This window comes from Etheostoma spectabile, chromosome 22 (genome assembly GCF_008692095.1).
Source record: "Etheostoma spectabile isolate EspeVRDwgs_2016 chromosome 22, UIUC_Espe_1.0, whole genome shotgun sequence".
NCBI classification, from domain to species: domain Eukaryota; kingdom Metazoa; phylum Chordata; class Actinopteri; order Perciformes; family Percidae; genus Etheostoma; species Etheostoma spectabile.
Window position 1 is genome coordinate 21,425,990 of NC_045754.1, and position 14,655 is coordinate 21,440,644.

At 44.0% G+C, this 14,655-nt stretch overlaps 1 protein-coding gene across 1 annotated transcript in view; it reads left to right on the forward strand.

Moving 5' to 3' along the window:
* The window catches only part of LOC116672026 (partitioning defective 3 homolog), a 398,621-nt gene that overhangs the window by 282,380 nt on the left and 101,586 nt on the right, over window positions 1-14,655 (forward strand). The window contains 1 exon segment of the mRNA XM_032503572.1: window positions 1,846-2,083. Within this exon segment, the coding sequence (XP_032359463.1) occupies window positions 1,846-2,083 (238 nt within the window).

Below are 14,655 nucleotides of genomic sequence, written 5' to 3' on the forward strand. Positions count from 1 at the left end.
GGGACCACTAAGGTCTATATAAAAGAGACTTCAGATACAGTATTAGGGGACCACTAAGGTCTATATAAAAGAGACTTCAGATACAGTATTGGGGGACCACTAAGGTCTATATAAAAACATCCAAAGAGCACCATGTCATGGGATGTTTAAACTTTAATATCATGATATGACACAATTGTTGTCTTTTCCTGTTCGTAAAAGCTGAATTACAGTAAAGCAATGTTCTTTTCTGAACTTACCAGGCTTACTAGCTGTTTTATTTTTATTTTTTTATTCTTTTACCTACTTAGTCATTGTATCCACATTACTGATGATAAGTTATCATTGCTCATTGGGTAAATGTTTTGTGTAAGCACCAATAGTCAACCCTAAAATATGGCTGCAATATCAACATCAATGATTTGGTAAAAAAAATAGTGATTGATTTTCTCACCCAGCTCTACACACACATGCCATGCGTGCACACTTACAATCACACATGGCCGTTGCCCTCTGGGACGGTCTGGATTACAATGTTTAGTGCGTTGTCTGCAGCTTGGCCTCATTAAACTTTAGCAACATTAGCACTGCTAATCTCAGTAATTTAAATAGCCAGATACAGCTCACAGCTGCTATTTGCTGCCATTGGTCTTAAGTGAATGATAAGCAGGCAGCAGATTGAGTGATAAAACTGATATCCTGAACCTGCTTGCAAATTTGTGGAGGTGGAGAAAGGGAAGGAAGGGGCTGCGAGCTGCGATGAATTGCATAATTGAGAGGGTCTAAGCTGCTGGGTTGCTCTTTATTCCTGTCGAATGTTGTGATTCCATTTCAGTCATTTCCTCCGAGATGGAAGCTAAAAGAAATAGCTGATAGAGAAAACAAACCCCACTGTTCCTTGATATGTGAATCCAGCGGCTCCAACCACCTATAGCCTGTCTCATCCCGTATACCTAAAATCTATAATGGTCCCTCCCTCGTCTTTCATCACGATAAGCGCTTTCCTATCATTTTCGTCCATCAAAGGCAGAACTTAGACGACGACAAGCAAGACTGTAGTAAGATGTAATCTGAAGGACATCTACCTCACGCTTCACAGCCAGAGATACAGCATTGACAGGAGCTATGGCGACTGCAAAGTGCACCACATTTGCAATTAAGATCCCTGGGAGCCATTTTCAAGATTATTCAAATGTATAATTACTGACAGATTAATTACATTTTGCACATCAGTTCTGATTAGATGTGATGGAAACTTTGAGTTTAATCAACCCTACATCACCTAAGGAGTTTGGTTTCAATTTGATGTCTGGGTTGAAATTAGTTGAGATGCAAATTAAGTAACTAGATTCATATGACTATCATTACAGCTTCCACTTTTTTGTCACATCATTTCTTATATGAAATGCAACAGAAAAGGGAAACAATACTGCTATCTTGTGAGCTGTTGAAATGCACACATCTGAAATGTTGTTGGATTGTCAGCTAAGTGAAAATATGTTCAATTTAATACTATTCTCAACGGGTGTACAATGTCAATATATTCTGCCGTGATGAGGCACATGAATTCAGTGTGTTTTGTTCAAAGCTGCCGTACCTTGTGGGACACAGCTTTTATTTTAATGGTTCATCTGATAAAAGAAGAGATGCTTTGTTACTGATTAAAAAAGGTGGTGGTTGTTGTGTGCTAATTTCAAAAACAGCTTTTGTGATCCACAGGGAGTCAAGTTTAAAGTTTAGTGTCTGCCTTCATTGTCTTCCTTTAATTGTTTTTATATCCCTGTGTTTGTGTGAGTGTGCTGCTCTCTCTTCCTCTCAATATCTATATTTACCGCCCTCTCCTTCCCCCTTATCGCCTCACTTCAGTGGACGAGGACACGGAGGGAAGTTCCAGATCAGGTCGCGAGTCGATGTCCACCAGCGGCGACCTCATTGTGGGACCCGGGCTGAACGGCAACCTCTCCAAAGATGACAGGCAGAAAGATCGGGACAAGGTTGGGGGGAAGGAAAAGAAGAAACCTGAAAGGGATAAAGAGAAGGAGAAAGACAAGGACAAGAACAAAGCCAAGAAAGGCGTGCTGAAGGGCCTGGGCGAGATGTTCAGGTAGGAATAAGATGGAGCTCAGCTAAAACTCTCCCGTGTTGCCCCAAGCGCCAAACCCTATCTGCTTTATTTAATTCCACTCAACATGTTCACCACTGGATCACTCAGAATGCATTCTGTGGATGTTGCCAGTGCTAATCAGGGACCCCCTCTCCTTGAACCCTGTTAGATGGAGGGAGTGGATGGAGGGGAGGGGGAGTTATCGACCTCGAGGGCCTCTGGCACTTTTGAGCCAGATTATTTTTAATAAGGGCAAAATGTTTTATTTATAATCCTGTGTGTGTGTGTGTGTGTGTGTGTGTGTGTGTGTGTGTGTGTGTGTGTGTGTGTGTGTGTGTGTGTGTGTGTCTGTTTGTGCCTCTCCTATCCAACACGCTCTGCATTTGTCAACCAAGCTCACAATGTTCAGGGCCCATACAGGTGCTAATGTGGGAACTCTGATTTGATTCTGGGGATAAAAGACCTTTGAAGATGATAAAATCGACTGCGGGTTGGAATTGTTGCCTCTGGTTGGTAATGCAGTGGCTGTCTCATCATGCCGTTGCAAGATTTCAGAGGCGGACTTCCTTGAGAGACCATAAGAGGTGGCATAGCTCCGCTCTCCTTAAGATTTTATTTAACAAAAAGCGATAGAGTTAGAGCTTGGAGAAAAAACACTTCACTGCATTGTAGGGCAAATTGGTAAAGACATTTTCAAATTCTTCACCCAGATCGTGACTTTGGACCATACACTGTGTACATAGACAATAGTAGAAGTTATGACTGTGGATGGAAATCAACATCCTGCGGGGGTATCCATCCAGTATCTCTGCCACAAGGAAATTAATGGGTGAATCACATTAATTATTTCAATTCCATGCACATTTGAATATGGCATAAATTAACGGTGGAGGCGGTGCAGGCCGTTATCGTGCCGTAAGTTGTTTTCATGTGGATTAGTTTAATGGGATTAGTTAGCGTATCGCAGCGCACGGCTCGGTAATGAACAATAAAGACGGTGAGTGTATTTCGAGGTCACAATTGAAGAATGCGGGGAACTTGCTTATCACCCATTGTCTTGACTCTTGTGAGTTTAGTTTTTCTTTCTTTGTATCCTGTGGTGTAAATGCCTCATGACTCATAGAGGCAGACATTCTGTCGCGCACAGGGCATGAGCACATTTGTGGAGACACACACTTGTTCACAGGAGTACACACAGAGAAGTGTGCCGGATTAGTAAATGAAAGTGAAAATTTGAGCCACAGGTTTGACACTCTGTGACATTCAATCAGCGCCGTTGTCAAACCTTTTTTTGAGTGGCTGTATGCTCAGCCTGATAGGTCGCTGCTGGATGATTTTTAGCTGCGCACGTGGGCCCTCGGCATGCCCTCCTCGGCCTCATCATCGTTCTTCATTATCTTTGAGTGCCACCGCCACTTAAGAGTTGGCACGCGGCAGGCCTCGCTGACACTCCCCCCTGCTTTATGCAGTTAACGCCAGGCCCTGTGCCTCCTGAATGCAAGGAGGCAGTCTTCGGAACCAGCAGGTCTCTCTGACGCTCAAGCTTTCTCTTTTCTTCTTTCCGCTACTTCTACTCTTGATACCTCAAAACTATTTTCATCTTAAAAGTGTGACAGCTCTCACACCCACACATCTACACTGTTCTTTTCTCTTCTCTCCCTGTTCCGGTTTAGAAAGTTAGACATGGCAAGAAACGGAGGTGAGAATGAATGTGTCCCACTGGATACAATAACTTTTTTCTGTAAAGTACAAAATGGAGTGATGTGAAATGCCTAGCGGTCAAAGAGGAGGAGAGGGAAAGTAAGTAAAAGATTTGTTGCGTGTCACACTTTTAGCGATTCTAGCAAGAGTTTTGACAGTAATTTTAGAATGGAGAAGTTTTAATGTGCATAAGAAAGGGTTTGGCAGTATCTCAACACTCTCAGGTGTGTGAATCATGGATATACATTACATCACCAAGTTTCAAATGTTAGTGTCTCATCATTGCATCTAAACATCAAAAGGCATACTGATTTGGTTAATCCTTTGTAATGCTTGTCTGTGTGGTTGTCAGTTGCATAAAATGGACAGGCAGGCCCTGGCTTTTTCCTGCATTCCTCACACATGCATGTTGTACACGTAAGTTCTCCCACTATGAAGATTTCAAGGAGTTTGCAGTGCACTGTAATTTGAGTTCATTTGCATGCAGGCATTTGGACGGCCTGATGAACTCTGTAGTGCACATCTGCTTAATGGACAGCCTGATTGGGAGTGCATTAACAGAGGCAGGGGAAAGGAGGATGGTCTCATATAAGGAGAGGGGGGGGAGACAGTAAGATAAATAATGTGAGTGCAAGAATGACTGAAAGTGTACAAGTGTGCGATGGAAAGAAAGGTGACTGCTTGAAGCCAAAAGCAAAGACTGCAGTGCAGAGCTGGGTTCATACTGCCCTGCCTATAGGCTGCCAGACTGCCTTTACACTGTACCATCCAACAATGAATAGCTTATATTCTTGTGAATGGATAGCAGTGTGCATCCATGCATAGGATAAAAATCCAGCCTTAGGCAGCTTGACATCATTGTTATTTCAAGGATGTCTGCTTCATGCACGTATCACGGTCTCCATGTCGGCATCCAATGGTATATAAAGGAGTGGAGGGCGGCGCATTGTTCCCCAAACAATTGAATGTGATTAATTATGTCCTTTCTAGTGGATAACATGGGATCAGTACTTTCTGATCTGATCAGGCTTGTTTACATGTTGGAAGCTTTGCCCATGGCTCTGTTAGCATGCCAGCAGACAATGAAGACTCCCTTCAACATGCCTAATGAGGTGTTGCTTATTAGCTCTGTGACTGACTGACCTCCTCCATCAAGCCCCATCTACATCTCTTGATATGTCAATGTATGTGTGTGTGTGCCCATGTAGATAAAATACCCATCCGTGGTCAATTATTAGAGAGGTGAGTTTTCAATTGTTTAAACAAAGTGAAAATGCATATTTGAATGGGTTAATTAGATTCTAAGATGGACATTTTTGCACAGTGTCTGCACATGTATTTGTTGTATGTGAACATCCATCTTCTGTATATTGTTATAAGGTGTGTGCCTTTATATATTTTTTTTATTAGTGCATTAATGTGTTTTCAACCAGAGTGAGAGAAATGCATCACATTGTAAGAAAAGTACAGTAGCATAAAGGAGACAATCGAGTGAATGCTGCAAAAATGGAAGGCATGGTTAGGACAGGGAATGGGGGCCAGAGAGGTGGGGGCAGGGGTGGATTGGGTGAGGGTGGAAGGAGAGAGGAAGCGTGTGCACTGGAGTGAACTGGGGCACCAAGGGAGAGTGGTAAAGGCGGATGAAAAGGAAACGGATAGGGGGAATGAGAAAAAGGGAGCTTTTCACAGCGGCAGTCACGGCATCGGGATACTGTCTGCCTGTAGGGAGGATTGAGGATCTCTGGCGATTTTGTACATTGTGTGTGTGTGTGTGTGTGTGTGTGTGTGTGTGTGTGTGTGTGTGTGTGTGTACATGGTTCATTTAAATTTGCATGTGTGTGCGTGTGCAGTGCATGTTATGTGTGTAGACTGTAGATGAAAAGATGTGTTAATGGGCTCTGGCATCACCCTCACCCTTTCTCCCTGGTGCTTTCTCACCCACCCACACACACACCACACACACACACACACCACCACACACCCTTACCCTTACCCTTACCCCCAAACTCCCCACCCTCACCACCAATCTGATAAGTGGCATGCCTTACGCCGAGCCATCACCCAACACTGGAGCTCAGTGTGACAGCCGTGCAGCCCCTCTCATCAACCCCCCCCACCCTCCATCACCCCAGGGACCTTGCCTGCCTGCTCCTCCTGCAGATGCAGCCCCACTCCAGGCTACACGGAGAGATGGGTGTGGAGTGGAAAGGAAAGCAGTGAAAACTGGAGTGGAGGGATGCTTTCTACCCTTCAATCTTTATTATTCTTTGGCAGTGTGGTAGCATGCTGGGGGTTTGGTGTGTGTGTTGTGTGTGTGTGTGTGTGTGTGTGTGTGTGTGTGTGTGTGTGTGTGTGTGTGTGTGTTTGAATGATGCCGGCGTGAGTATGCCTTAATGTGTAGCATGAGAGTATGTAGTTAGCGTGTTCCTGCGCCGCATCGTGTCTTCAAATGATTCATTGGATGATATAATTCTTTCTGCTCGGGTGGGTGTGAACAGCTGATGGCGGGTAAGCCGGCTTGATCATTAGTACACCGGCATGACACATGTATTAGCCTAGCTTTTTATAGACACATGACCAAGGCCGTGCCTGATGGATCAACACACACTTTCTCTGTATAACCTGCCCCTCGTCCCCTCCACTTTCCACACACAGAAGTGCTCACATATGCTTTTAGTTTGGAGACAGCAATTAGCTGCCTCCACATGTGGGCCCTGACATCTGCTGAATGTAATCTGAGAGAAAATGTTAATTGTTCTTTTTTTGCTCTGCCTCACTTATGATAATGTCTTTGCTGAGCTAGTAAAGGCAAGCGCAGGGCACAGCATCAAACCGGAGCTTGTACGAAAGAATGAAGGGAAGAATATGTGAAAGAGAGCAAAAGATAATTAGATGAAAAGAAAATAATCTAACACAGCATGGAGAAGAGTAATCATCAGCTCAGCAGGGTGGTCAGTGATTGGGGAAGTTACTTTTTTAGCCTCCAAGTGGTCAAGGTTTCACTCCTTTAAACTGCCCATGAGCAACAATGTGACTTCCTGTCAGCTCTAAGGACATTTTTGTGCTGCTGACCCTGACCTTTGACTTCCCTATGGAGGGGGCTAAAGCAAAGGGGGCCACTGAGTACCCCTGTAATAGATACATTTTTCCGAGAGAACTCAGTAGTGAACTTTCACAGCTTTTGGCAGCTCTGCCAAGTGCAAAGTCATACCTCAATATCATCTTCAAAAGCCTGCACAGCTAAAAGAAAAAGCATGTCACCGAGGCCAGTATACAGAGAAAGAGTCCGTTTTTTCAACTTCCTGGGAAAAACATCTGCGTCTTCTAGCTGGTGCAAGATGCCAGGACTTTAAAAGGGTCATTTTTGGGGGGTGAACTCCAAACTACTTCACAAAAACGTGCTCTGAGTGTGACATCCCATTACTCTCTGCCAATCATGTACCAAAGAAGCCCAGCGGGGGCCAAACGACGAAAGTCCCCCACTGAGATTAGTACTTCAGACTCAGTATTGACGGCAGAGCGAAAACAGTAAAACAACAAAACTCTTTGGTACGCCAGGTTAAGGCAAGCACAGCTTTGTGTCTAGTGTCAAAGAATTGCATGTCACTGTCAATTTCTGGCGGGGCGAAGCATTTAGACGTAGGGAGAGGCTGAGTGATACGATTAAGGAGGGGGAGGAGAGGATGCTCTACGACGTCAGCCACCATACAGTGAGAGATGGCCGTTTCAGGCATGGGTGTCTGGAGGGGGGTGGGGGTGGGGGCTAGCTGTCCTGCCGCACTTCCTCTTCTTTTTTCCACTCAATGTAAATGTGATTGGGCAGCACTGGGCCTCCATCAGACAGCCCTGAAGTAATTAGGTTTAGAATGATCATGCAGTGCTCCGAGATAGACCTTGAAGCATGGGGTGTGTGGTGTGTGTGTGTGTGTGTGTGTGTGTGTGTGGTGTGTGTGTGTGTGTGTGTGTGTGTGTTTGGAGAGGTGGTGTTGCACAATGGAGTTAATTGAATCTGAAATCTTGTCGGCCTGAAATGAGATACACCGATGTCTCTCACGCTGGGTCTCAGGCAGAGGGCTGCAAACATGACTGAATTCATAAAGTGTGTTATTAAAGAGCTCAAATTAAGTGTAGCAGTGCTACAACTCCATACTCTACCAGGCCTGTGACTACTAATGATCCAACCCCAGTGGAATCACACCCAGACCCACCAATGGAAAACCAAGAATCTCTTTCTCTTCTCTTCTCTTTTCTTTTCTTTTCTTTTCTTCTCTTCTCTGCCCTTCCAACATGTTCTCCCTTCTCTTTATACTTCTTCCTGAAGATAGCTATATCTATCTTCCTTACTTTACTCTCCCCCGTTCCCTCCCTCCATCAGCTCTCCTTTCATCAACTTCGATGTTCCATGTGTCTTAACTTCCTCCCTCTCCGTTTGATATTTGTTTTTCACACTTTGAGACACTTTGATTCCACTTTGATGTTATTTTTTCACTCTGGCCCGCATTGCTTTGATCAATCAGAGAAAGACTGTTGCAATGCGAATCGACTCTCAGAGGACAGACGGATTTGAAAATAATGAGAAAATGTTAAGAACACGTACCAAGATCTGAGACCAGCACAATCCCATTTTGTTTTTCTAAATAGTACAAATGAATCACTAACGCCCCCACCCTTCATAATAAACCATATTAAATGTATGTTTTGGTCTGAGGAAGGAATAAAGTCTAAGTTGAATTAGAGATGTAAAGCATTCTTGATATTACAGAGACAGAGGAGAGAAATGCACATGGGGGAACCTATTTATTTCCCCCTATGTGCTATGCAAATGAAGTGGGCTGCCAGCTACAGTACGACTCATTGCTAGTCTGCTCACCCATCCACCAGGCTTAGCATGTAATGAAATAGAGGCCTTTGGCTAAAATGACCTTTCCCATCCACTATGTTCCCGTCTGCTAATGTGTGCACACACCTTAACATGTGAGTGAGAGGATGGGTAGTGGGAGAGAAACAATCACAGTGAAGGCAAGGAAGATAAAACATGGAAAATTGCTTTTGAATTACAAAGGTAATATCAATCGATGTTGAATTACACTTCTGATTTCCATCAAAGGCAACCAATTAAAGGCAGGACTGGTATTCTTCTTGTTCTGTCAGGATCAGGACATGTGTTTGACATGAAAAGTGAAATTGTCTATCTTTTCCTCCCGCTTTTCCATCTCTCACTCTCTCTCTCTCTCTCTCTCTCTCTCTCTCTCTCTTCCTCTCTCTTCTACTCTGATCTTTATTTCTGTCTTTGGTGAGAGTGTCAGAGAAATGGAGATTATTTTCATGGCTGGATCGGGATTTCATTCCTCCCTATGTTTGTCTACAAGTAATCTTAATTGGGCTCTCACTGCCATACCATGATGTGTGAGTCTTTGATTTAGGGAGGGGTGGATGCAAAGCTAAAGGAGAGAGGAGGAGTGTGTAATGGTGGAATGAACAGTCCACAACAACAGATACAGGCCAGCTGATATTTTCAGCTGCAGAGCCATAGGTCTGGTTAAATACATAATATATCCAGCCCAGTATACATAGGAGGTACATCGATATTGGACGTGCATTGGACGCCAACATTCAGTGCCAATGCAGGAAGTACCTGGCTCTGCGTTCCGGTTTATGTCCTCCAATACAGGGAACAGCAGCAGTTCTGGTGAGCGGCTATCGCTATATCTGTATACAGTCTATGATCGCTACATACTAAACTATAAATAAATTGAATTGAATTATTTTACCAGCACATCAGTTTGATGTGTGTAAGTGATTTTTTCCAAAAACCCACTTCCTTCCACTCTACTTGGTGTGGTATATTAGCATAACACATATCTGTGTCTGCCACATTAAATGTAATATGGACGTGTGTAGAGGCGGCAAATGATCTTATTGGTTTGAAAAATACTATGTGTACATGAATGCATGCATGCATACACGTATACATATGGTTGTGTTCTATTTTTTTAAATCTAATTTGCTATTGGAGAACCAGCAGGTTGATCCAACAATAGACTGAAGAGGAGGGTCCAGGGTTATTTATTCAACCCTCTTGTGATGAACAGTCACTATCCCTGGGAATCCATGGGGTTCCTACTCTCTCTCATCCTCACTTTACTCACAATTACTGTCACTCCCTCCCTCTTTCTTTCGATATATCCACCCGCATCCCTCTTCCCTCCTCCTTCCAAGCTGCCCTGGAGATTCATTGTGGCATTGACAGAAAGACCTCTCCCGTCTCCCCCTGTGAATGCTGGGTAGAATGTATATCACGGATCAGCAGCTCCGCTTGGGCCGGTGTGTGTCCATGCCTGTATTTCAAGTCTTGACGTTTACGAGACAGGAAACCTGCCTTGTTTCTCCCCCCGCCTGTCCTTTAGGTGAACGTCTTGGAAATCAGGCGTTTGAGCGTTGCAAAACACATCTGTCTCCGGACCCATCAGCATGTAAATTAGTTGGGAAATAATTGTTAGAAGCAAGGGTTATTAAAGCAGAAAAGACAGGAAAAGATTAATGTGTGAGGTAATTGTGCGTCATGACAATAATGGTAAGATTTTTACTCTCACCTACAGTGCACGTCCTGCTGGGTTTAAGTTGTACGAAGTGAAAGCACCTGTAAATACATCACCAAACCTATCATCAGTGGAAGTCGCTGGTCCCTGTGAGTTTCTGCACATTAGTGGTATTTGGTACAGCTAATCCAAAATTCAGATTGCTTTTCTGCTGTGTAACTTCCACATCCACTTTTGCGGTTGCCATCATTAAAGGAGAATTCCGCGGGCGGCCTCTAGCTCCCCCAGCAAGATTGGTCGACCCATGTAGGCTAAGTCCTGCAGATGCCCGGGTTTTAATCCGACCTGCGGCTCTTTGCTGCATGTCATCCCCCATCTCGCTTCTTTCCGGTCTATCCACTATCACTATCTAATAAAGGGAATAGCCACAAAAAAAATAATATTAAAAAAGTACTTTCAATTGAAAAAAAAACAGAACCTCAATCACACAAAATTGATGAGCTACAAATACACATGGAACTGTTGCGTTATGATTTTCACAAAAGCCTGTCTGAACACACTTATCAATGGCAGCTAACAGCTAGCTAGCTCTATCAGCTAACCAGGCAAGCAAGCAAGAATAAGACAGGGTAGGTGAATTAATACATTGTCTGACTTGAAAACACATCTTGATGTTACGTAAGGGCCCTGTTCATGTTGTACAGACATTAATTCCATTGTGTGTCTGTTAAGTGGCACAAAGGCACTTTAAATCTTGCCCCGTTAACTGCCGTTTCAGCCCAGTGGAAGCTTGTACACGTAGCTGCAGCTAATCAGTGATGCCTGCACCGATTCAGGTTGGGTTTTTTTCAATCGAAAGTACTAGCATATTTATAGCAATCAAGATTAACATAAAAATTGGGCGGAATTCTCCTTTAAAAGAGCTGTGCAGACTTTGGATCCTGTGTTTGCTGAATGCTGAGTTGTTGTGTTTGAGGCATGCAGCACCAGCCTAGCTGAGGATACAGAGAGTGGCAGTGATCAAAATGGCCCATTAGGAATGCAGTGTGCTGCACTGTATCTAGGTCACAGCCTGAACCACCTACAGTAGTTCTTCCACTGAGAAGCCACAGCGCTGTCCCCTCCCCACTCCTCTCATCCCCATCCCCATCTCTGCATGTGTGTGTGTGTGTGTGGGCTAGGTTGGTTAAGCATTGGCCAAATGTGACTGTGTACATGTCTATGAGCTTGTGAGATCATGTGTGTGTTTCTGCTTCTGCATTTATCAACTGATGATGTTGTTAAATGTCTGTTTGTGCATGAAGTGTGAGAAGGAACGTGCAGGATGATTTCAAGTTGTAAAAAATATCAGTAGTTCAAATAACACAATAGGACTTTGCGTGAACACACACACACACACACACACACACACACACACAAAGCTTACCCAGCACCTGAACTTCTCTCTGAGCTGCTCAAGTGTTTCTATATAAATTGTCCTTCAGAAACTCCCTCCTCACTGCGCTCATACACGCTAACAAATGGATGTATGAATGTGTTTGGACTGTTTATTTTGTGTTGTAATGAGAGGCTTTAATCAGTGGTGTCAGGGATTTGAAACATTTCTCTGAGCGTGTGCAAAAACACCCCTCTCCCTTCACACACACACACATAACTCAGTGATTTATGTGAAACATTAAAGGCAATCATGTTGGGCTGGGCCTTGTCCTTTGTGTTGCAGAGGCTGTTTGAAATATGGAAAAGCCAAGCTGTCCCTTGATATACAGGCACACACATATAGATAAACACACCCAGACACACAAACGGATGTGTGTGTGTGTACCTGGTATTGCTTTAATGTGAATAATTGGCTCGCAAAGCAAACAGATGAATGCTATTTTTTTTACACTTAGCAAACACAAATCAACATGCATGCAAGAACTTTTAGTTGTGGATTCGGACTCTCCATCTAACGCACATATACCCTTATTCAGTTCAACTTTTTAGTTCAAGTTGCTTTGATACTGACAATGAGATCATGCTCAGCCATTCACTGTGATGCAGCTCTGTGTCTTTATTCTCTCTGGTCTCTGTGGCTAGAAAGAACATTTCTTAATAAGAGCGGATTAACTGTTGCTGTTACTCCAGACACACACACTCACGAATATTGGCACAAACAAACATAGGGGAAGTACAAACAAATATTGACAGGACGGGATACCACCGTAAAAAGCCCTGCGGCTCTCTGTGACTGACCATTCTTCACACATATATTTATATTTAGTCTAAACCCTCTTTCTTGACACACTCCTCCTACACTTCAGGGGGGTCGATGGTTAGGCTCTGTTCGCCTTTAGCTATCTATGTCTCCTAACAACTAGACCAGCAGCGGAGTGTAGTTGTTGATCAGGCCATTGGACACACACACAGACTTGGATAAGAGAAAATAAAAGGCTTGAAAGAAAAACCGAGCAAGGCAGGAAGATAAATTCGGACAGAGAAGCGTGAAGAGGGGAATAAACAGACAGAAGACATGACTGACAGAGAGTTGCAGAAATAACAGGAAATACTGACTCTCGTGTCAGGAAAATAGATACATTTAATTCTGAAAACTATTTTCTGAAACGGTGGTATAGCATCATTTCCATGCATCTGTATTCCTGCCGAAATATCTCCATTTCCATACAATAACCTATTTATGGTAAACAGGGGAAGGGGCGACAGGCAATATTGTCATTTAAATACAATGATTTAAGATTGGCGTACAATTCATATAACTGCAAATTGTTTTTCCATTTTCATTATTTTGCTATGGCCATGCAGAGCGGCACTGAAACGGAACATCCTACAACCTGACGGTGCCGTCTTTGCTCAGCTCGGAGACATAAAGGGCGTAGAAGTATCTGGTGAGAATCATTTTTTCTCTGTCTCGCCCGTGGCGCTGTCCCCCTACTGGGGCTGGGCCTGATGTCATGAATAAATGCATGTCATGCCTCCACGGTGCGGGACACTTTCCCACCCGCCATCAACCATTTTGACTCCCATCCTGCCTCCTGTACCTCTCCCCACTGTTTTCACACCATCGCTGAAACAATTAGGCCTGGCTTCTCCCCCCCCCCCCCGCCCACACCTTTCCTCATGAGGATATCGATTGGTTCAGTGTGTGCCAGCCGTTGTCCAATGAGGTGAAAACGCAGAGATGTCATATCTCGCTGTGACAGTCAGGCAGAGACTCTGTAAAAGGCAGTGGAATGCACGACTGCATGAAGGGTTGTGTTATATTGAAGGCACATGCCATATCATGAACCCCCAAGATGGTCTGAACCCAAAGGGCTGCTTATCTTACACATTCATTGACGAATCTCAGGTTGCAGTCTTCCTCCATAAACTCATCAAGGAAAAGGCTTTTCTGAGGATGCGTCAAATTGTAGATCCCAGTTTAAAAGAGCTCTGGCTGAGCAGGGGAAGTGCTGACTGACATTACAGGTTGTGGATAATGAGTTCCGCGGGGAGGGAGATAATCGGCTGGCAGTGGCTGGAGGCTGGATGAACGACGGGAGAACATCCTCCCATACCTCTCTTGGGTTGGTGTCCCTGGGAACCAGTGGTGGGGACATTACGCCAAGGCCACCCGACGATAACAAATGCCCCTTTAATGCCTGTTAACGATCGCTGGGTCACAGTGTGATTCCCAGGGAGGAGAAAAAAAAACTCTCTCCCTTTTTTCTTTCTCTGACTTATTGGATTTTTTTTTACAAGGCATCTGTGTGTCTCACCCCAGGTAGAGAGTGTTTACTCACCACAGCTGCAACAACACTTTGCTAGCGAGGAGGCCAGACAAATACGACAGCCTTGCCTTCCTAACGAAGCACTATTAAAATGACATGCCACTGTCAGGGTTTTGCCCCAGGTGAAGCACTGTGTAGAAACCATGCACTGCTTCATATTGACATGTCCTTGCATTGGACAGGGATAGAAGAAGATAGAAAAACAGGAATGTGTGGGTGTGAGTACGTGCGTTAGTCTTAACTTTCTGCTGTGTATTGTCATCAATAAGACGATAATAATAACGTCTCTTGATTCTTCTATGAGATCATTTTTTATGGTGCTTTATAGATTATCACCATGAAATGCAGTAGGTGGAGGCATGGTTATTTATTTTCTTACAGACTGCGACAAATACAGTTTCGGGGGATGGGGGCTCAGACACCACATCAGACGTCTGTGGGGGACTTTGCTCTGGGAGATTTGGATTAACTTTCAGGTTGGCCGAGCAGAAACCATAATGATTCTCTCTGTCTGCCCTTGAAATTATCTTCTCATCACTTACTCAAATTGATAGATGCAGTCGCT